The 7251-nt window shown below is 41.7% G+C and overlaps 1 protein-coding gene across 1 annotated transcript; it reads right to left on the bottom strand.

The window, feature by feature from the left end:
- Window positions 1-2694: 2694 nt before the first annotated feature.
- Window positions 2695-5908, bottom strand: LOC113564074 (acyl-CoA synthetase family member 2, mitochondrial). Its single transcript, XM_026978719.1, has 3 exons — window positions 5485-5908; window positions 3059-4511; window positions 2695-2988 (listed from the first exon to the last, which is right to left on the bottom strand). The coding sequence occupies exons 1-3, from the start codon at window positions 5553-5555 to the stop codon at window positions 2731-2733; spliced, it is 1782 nt and encodes a 593-aa protein (XP_026834520.1). The 5' UTR covers window positions 5556-5908; the 3' UTR covers window positions 2695-2730.
- Window positions 5909-7251: the final 1343 nt, after the last annotated feature.

Consider the following 7251-nt stretch of genomic DNA (forward strand, 5'->3'; position numbering starts at 1 on the left):
AGCTTTCTCCACGGAATGTGGCATCACTTTCGTTTTGCATTATGATCACCTCTAATAAGTACAGTATACTTTGGTTACGAAATATTGATCATTACACGTAATATATCAGTTAATTTATGAATTCATAAATAGTAATCTTACATTATCACCATGTAATTCGATTTTTTTAAATCAGCTTAATAACTATGTGTTTACATTTGAGTGACAGGTTTCTTTTTGCTTAGTTATGAATCAAATTACTAATTTTAGGTGTATAAAAACTATTACGGAGCAATCAACAATGTTTCAAGTGCAATTTATCACTGGTAGCAGTAGTACGACACAAATTAGCATGGAATACTGGATAATAAAGGCTGAGAATTAGTTTAGGTAGTTAAAAAACTTGGTGAAATGATATTGCGCATCCATATTATCGAAATCTCATGAAAATGCACTGAAGTTTCATTAGTGGCTACATTTTTGATTGAATTATAATTTTACCAGAATTTCTGATATAATTCGCACCTAATAAACTCATAAAAACGATGCAAGTGCAACGAGTGCAAATCTATAAATAATTAATTACGCTTGAGAACTGGAAATCTGGCTAACACAGTTATAGTTACTTTCCCTTCGAATCGGATTTTGTAATTTATGCGTGAATAATTTTAGATAAGAAAATTAAGTATTAAGATTATGCAAACAAATAAATGCAATTAGCCACTAAGGTTTGGCAGGCTAAGATTTACAGTGCAACTGAGTAAAAAATTGCCTTCCCTTCACCACATAAAATATGCCACTGCATCGCATGACCAGGATTTGTGATTAGATAGCCGTTTTTAAATCGCAATCTTAATGTGCTCTCAAATCATAAACTTCTTGCTTTGGGCCGTGATTTCCTTTGTCTAATTGTTAGCACCCGCCAAACAAATTAAGAGATAATGGGTAATTTAATGGCACTTGTGTTCTTCATTGGACCATTGGCGAAAACCCAACTGCTTATTTATTGTCGAACCTTGAAATCAACTGATTTGGATTGTTTTGCCAAAATAAGCCCGAGTGTGTGTCTGGATCTATATCTCTGAAAACAAGTTTTGGCCCTTATCAATCTAAAACTTAAAGGAAACCCATAAAACTCTTAACTTTTCGAAAAGTATGGGAATCACTGAGGGTAACAAAAAATCTTTTCATTTTAAGGGGAAAACGAACAAAAAAAAGTAGTAATATATATGAATTTGTCTCACATTTAGCACTTCACTTTTTTATAGAAAACAACATTTGAAATACAGAAATGCCTAAATTCAGCTTTATCTTACCAAAGTCCAGATAGCCACTATCAAAATTTAAAAAAAATGAACAGAGCCTACTGATACGTTTTTAAACCCGGTCACAACATTACTAACCTACGTCAAATCAAACTAGATTCAACTAAAGATGCGATTCGCAGATCACAAAGATATTCCAATGCCAAGTGACCCGTGTTTTTGTCGGTCAGACCTATGCAAATCATACCGAAAATCACCGAATCACCAATTTGCTGGATTATTTATTAATTTCATTAATTAGTCCAAGCTGTGTCAAATATTTACATACGTCTCCTCCGATTCGAGCGCTCGATGATCACAAACTGAACCGTTGCCAAATATTTGGACCTCTCAAGCGCCCAACATCGGTGGCGATTCGTTATCGCCCTCCCAAATGATAAGACCAAATCGAGAGGAAGGCATAAATTCGAGTCCATTCCACACCCTTAAGTTGTTTGACTGGCCTATTTCCATTCGGCGGCGATTAGAATTCAATGTAAATATCGTTCCAACTGGATTTGAAGACGTATTTTTCCGACATAATAGTGGCAAGTAAGTATGTTGCGATTCCTGTTCTCGGCCATAATGTCAGATGACTAAAGCTGCCGCTATCAGAGCGTTGCGAAAAAACAGACATAAAGGCCCAATCGGTTGCCGGGTCATAAAGATCGAGCGAAGCTATCGGCCGTAGTTTAGATGCTGAAAAAAGCCGACGAGGTTCGCCGTTTCGCGCGGTTTTAATCGCTCGCAACTCGATTGCTTTTCGCTTTGTATCAAGCGGCACGTTTTTGGCTTTCTAGGGGATTCAAGTCATACAAATAACACAGAATTTATAGTTTTCACTTCTACTTTTCCACTACGTCTAAAGTTTTCCTAGCTGATCCTACTAGTGAAGAACATTTTGAGATTCGTTGAACTGTCGTTAAAATTGTACAAATGATAAGCTTCTTTAAATTCAGAAAGACTGATTAAAGGTCATTGTGCTTGAAGATTCTGTTGTTGCTCAAAAAGTGTACAAATATGCATTGAACAAATATTTTTTGCAGTCAAACCGGGGAAAAATAATATTATGTGTAAATTTACCCCCGGGTTACCCCCGAAGTAAGACGCACCAATTTTAAAATTTTTCCATTTAAATCTGATAAATAAATATGGTGCACTTTATATATATGCTGAATGGACTTTAAAATAGCAAAAATACACCATAGTTTAGCTCGACCGCCTTAAGTATGCTCTAAAATTTTATGTCTTCCGGCGGCCATTTTGTCTGAGAACCTAAAGGTATGCAACATAATTTGAAATAGCGCTAGAATCGCAGCATAACGATTTACGCAAAAGTTTTAGATTGAAGCGAAATTGGGAGTCAAGGTAATAAACCGAAATATTTGACTTAAAATCGTAATTAATTTTTATTTTTTTATTTTAAAAAATTACTCAAATTAAACGACTAAGCTGTGGCAGCTTTTAGCTCTGTTTCCTTTGCCTTAAAATCCTCTACCAGCTTGAATTTCTGGATCTTGCCCGAGGTGGTTTTTGGGAATGCATCTATGGGGATCACATATCTGGGCACCTTAAAGTGGGCCAGCTTGCCCTTGGCATAGGCCTTCAAGGTCGCCGCGGTGAAGGTGGCGGGGTCAACGCCCTCCTCCAGGCGAACATAGGCGCAGACTTCCTCACCCAATCGCTCATCAGGCACTCCAATCACCTGGTCAATGGACAACAATTATAGCAAATTAATAACACACTAAATCAATCCAGTTTTAAACACAACTCACATGAGTCTCAATGACCTGGGGGTGGGTGTTAACAAAGTCTTCAATCTCCTTGGGGAAAATATTTTCGCCGCCACGAATGAGCATCTCCTTCAGGCGACCCACAATCCGTCCATATCCATTGGCCTCCAGGACAAACTGATCTCCCGTGCGCAGCCACCTATCTGTACCGATGGTTTCCTTCGTTTTCTCCTCATCCCCGTGGTAGCCCAGCATCGTGGTGTATCCGCGGACGCACAGCTCTCCGGGCTGTCCGAATGGCACACACCTGCCCTCGGCATCCACCACCTTGGCCTCGACGTGATCCATCAGATGGCCCACTGAGTTCAGGACAACATCGCTGTGATCGCCGGGCAAGGACTGGAAGATCACCGCTGTGGATTCCGTAAGGCCATAGACACTGTGAACCGTTTCCACTTTGAGAACCTGTCTCACATCCTTGATCAGCTGCGGCGACACAATGGCACCTCCGGTGATGGCCTTCTTGATCCTGCCCAGCGGCACCTGCAGCTTCTTCTGGGTGTTGATCAAATCCACATACATGGTGGGTGTGCCATGGATCACCGAGCACTTCTCATTGATGATGGCTTGCAGCGAGTCCTTGGGACTGAAACCGGCCGCGGGCAGGACCATGGTGGCTCCTTTGGTCAGTGCAGCCATGATGCTAATGATCACACCGAAGGCATGGAACATGGGCACCTGCACACAGATCCGCTCGCCCTCCAGTTCATTGCGATTGCCCACATGGATGCCATTGTTGACGAAATTGTTATGGGTAAGGCAAGCGGCCTTGGGATTGCCAGTGGTTCCCGATGTGAATTGAATATTGCACGGCGACTCTGGCAGAATGTTCTTCTGGATTTTGGCCACCTCTTCGCGCTCCGACTTGTTGGCCAGGTCGAGGAAGTCATCAAAGCGCAGGGCGCCCTTCAGGCCATCATTGCTGTCGATGATTACGGATTGCAGGTGCGGGAACTTCTCACTCCGGATCTTGCCAGGCTCCGCATCCGAGATTTCCGGACAAATATCCCTCAAAATCTCATAGTAGTTCTGCGTCTTGAAGGTCTCCGGCGCAATGATGGCCTTCACATTGACCTTATTCAGGCAGTAGGCTATTTCCGGTGCCTGGTAAGCGGGATTCAGACCCACCGAGGTGAGACCCGCCCGGGCTGCTCCCATCATGCCCAAGTACCAGTGCATGTAGTTGGGTGCCCACAGACCAACGGCATCGCCCGGCTGGAGGCCCAGCTTCCGGAAACCCGCCGCCATGGCATCCGCTTCCTGCAGCAAACTGCTGAAGGTGTACCGCTTGCCCTCGTGGCAGGAGACAATCGCCTCCACATCGCCGTAGTCGCCCGCTGATAGCTCCAGCTGCTGGCCAATGGTGCGGTACACCAAGGGCTCCTTTCCGATGTGATGCTTATGGCTGATCAGGTTGGGCATCGAGGTGGAGATGCTGCAGAACAGGGTGGGTAATGATAGTTTAGTAAATACATACAAAGTTGCTGGAATGTATATCTAACTGGAGGATTCTTTTCTTTTACTTCAAGCTCTTGGGAATATTTTCAAAAGATTCTACGTGTCAAAGAGCGAATTTCATCATCGGCGGTTTGCGTTTTCGCTGAAGGGGTTCCAGATTTTGGTAATGTCGAAGCTTTTTGAAATGAATAAGCTTTTAGCATTTATATATGTAAATTGGAAGTCATAGAGTTTTCTTGAGCAAACATACATATATGTTTTATCTCTCAATAGTTCTGGCAGATTATGCTTCCGAATTGCAAGCGTAACTTTACTTACTGCCCAAGTGGAAAAAGGTGGCGCTCCGAAACTCACACAATAATATTTATTTAGTGGCTACAGCAACAGGTGTTATGCCAAACTGTATATTATGCAGTTCATATACTTAAAGTTGTAAATGTAAACACTTGCAAATGTATATGTACGCTGGCTATCCGTGATAATAGATCTTGGGCTTTTGGCTTTCGGTGCTGGCCATGTATTATGAAGCGAGTGGAAAGTTCTGCTGGCGATTTGCTTATCTGTCGAAATTCATCTAAATTGATACCTGATAATTAAAACGACCTGTGGCTGCTCTGAATTGGAGAAACACTCCCCCAGCCACGCCCCCTTTGAGGCTGGCACTCAAATTGAAGACATACTTAGGCCCAATGACTACCAACTGCTGTGGGCAACTGTACCTTCTGCCTGGAATCTGAAATATTACGCAACGTGGCGGGGATGTCGCATGTGTGACGGGGGGTAGAGGGGCGTGGTATATATGTATGTATGTATAGAGTACTGGGCACCCCAACCAAAACTGCGCAATTAGATGGTGGAAACATCGCACCCTTCGTCACAAGCAAAACCTGTGAGCTTGGGCACCCGCTCTATAAGGATGGCCATCCCTAAAGGATGCTGATCCTGCCTACCTGCGCATCGAGTTGAAGGCACATTTCTGCCTCAGCAGATATTTGGAGATGGTCTGCAGCTTGCTGTTCATCTTGGCACTTATCACAGTTGTTGATTGGCTTAAACGGGCGAATCTGTTACTATAATTTCATAATATGCACAGCTACACTTTTTGCTAAAAAGATTATTAGTTTTCGATTCAGTTCGCCTCGGTTTCTGGCTGGCAACCTGGGAACGTCCGCAGCCCGTCAAGTTCTGAATCAAACTGAATCTAATCGCCGTATGTTCTGCCAGCTGCGCTGCCTCAGTCGACGCCTCTAGTTTTTTTCTTTATAACCAGACAAGATCGTTGCCGGCGTTTGTTTTGCTTTCTGTTTTAACGCTTTTATTTTGCTTGCGTTTTTGTTGGCTTTTGGCAGCACGTGTGGCTGAGAGTTAGCACTGTGTGTGTGGTGCTTTCAGCTCTATTATGTTTGCTTAATTTGCAGCTTTCGGTGGGCAGAGGCGCAGAAAGGGGGCTTTCCACCAGTAAACCCCTAACTTTATTGCTCAACAAATAGTTTGTGAGCATATGAAGCTTAGATATTTTGTAAAAAATTACATTTTTGGTTCTGAAAATTGTTTCTAACTGTTTTCTTTCGTTATTTTATTAGAAGCAGATTTATAATTATATTTTTTGATTGAATCAAAATAAATGTTATTGTTGAGCCCCCCCTCACAAGTTTTATTAGCTACGCCCCGGTTGTTTGGAGCTCGCATGTTTGAAGCTTTTTCGTTGTGGCGTGATTCGCAGCTTTTTGATCTGACAGAAATGTTCGCTCTCTCTGAAATACTTAGGCATAAATATGTACATATGTTGTATGTTCTTCCTGAACTTAAGTGATAATATTGATATTATTCTCAAAATAATAATAATTGTCGTGGGAGAAAATATAATTTTATAGAATTTGTATTATTGCTTTGAATAGTGTGCGAGAAAGTATAATGGTATTTTTACTTCTGTATGGTTTGGATGGGATACATTGCTTTGAATAAGTTGATTAGACTTCAAAATGAAATAAAGCTGCATTTGTTTCACTGCAAATGGTACATCCACCTTTCTAGATTAGACGACAACAGCTGTGCGATAAGATTAGTTGACATTGCTGCTACTTGAGTCACTTGTTGCGGCATCACTGATAAGACATAATTCGCGTGGCTGGCGTGGCTTTTCTGGTTCCTATCGCTTATTTTTGCTCTTATCATACCCCCAAAAATGTATAACCCTCACTCAAAAATAGCTTTTTATTTAGTTGACCTTGTTGTCAAATCAGCATAGGTTTAACAATTGAGAAATCAAAATTGTGTGCGAAAATCTTGATGAGTTATTTGTGCATTTCCTTGAATCCGAAGCGATTCCTTTTCCTTAGATATACATATATTTATATGCAAAAATTTGAAGGGAATTTCATTATTTACATAAGCGATGTATTAACAAAATCGTTTTAAATGGTAGAATGGTTAAATGGCTATTTGAGAAGCTTTTTATACAGAGTGATATAGAAGTGGCTCCATTTAACCAAGACCATCCAAAAACTATTAACCACTCGTTTTCCTGGCCGTTTGGGATTTTCGCGACCAGTCAGCAGGGATGTCATACTCCCAATGGCGACTGTTGCCCACTTGGATTTCCCAGCGGCACTTAACGATGGTGGAAATCCCAACGACATTTAAGAGTAGCGGCCAGATTTTGGCGCCAAAAAAGGCGGTGTTACCCGGATTCAACAATTGTAAACAAACGCTTGCGC

This window comes from Drosophila erecta, unplaced genomic scaffold (assembly GCF_003286155.1).
Source record: "Drosophila erecta strain 14021-0224.00,06,07 unplaced genomic scaffold, DereRS2 tig00000055-arrow-pilon, whole genome shotgun sequence".
Classification (NCBI taxonomy): domain Eukaryota; kingdom Metazoa; phylum Arthropoda; class Insecta; order Diptera; family Drosophilidae; genus Drosophila; species Drosophila erecta.

Coding starts and splice junctions, on each gene's coding strand:
- LOC113564074 (XM_026978719.1), bottom strand. CDS start 5,555: ATGAACAGCAAGCTGCAGACCATCTCCAAATATCTGCTGAGGCAGAAA. Junction 4,512..5,484: donor GCCTTCAACTCGATGCGCAG/GTAGGCAGGATC, acceptor CCTGTTCTGCAG/CATCTCCACCTCGATGCCCA. Junction 2,989..3,058: donor CCCAGGTCATTGAGACTCAT/GTGAGTTGTGTT, acceptor TCCATTGACCAG/GTGATTGGAGTGCCTGATGA.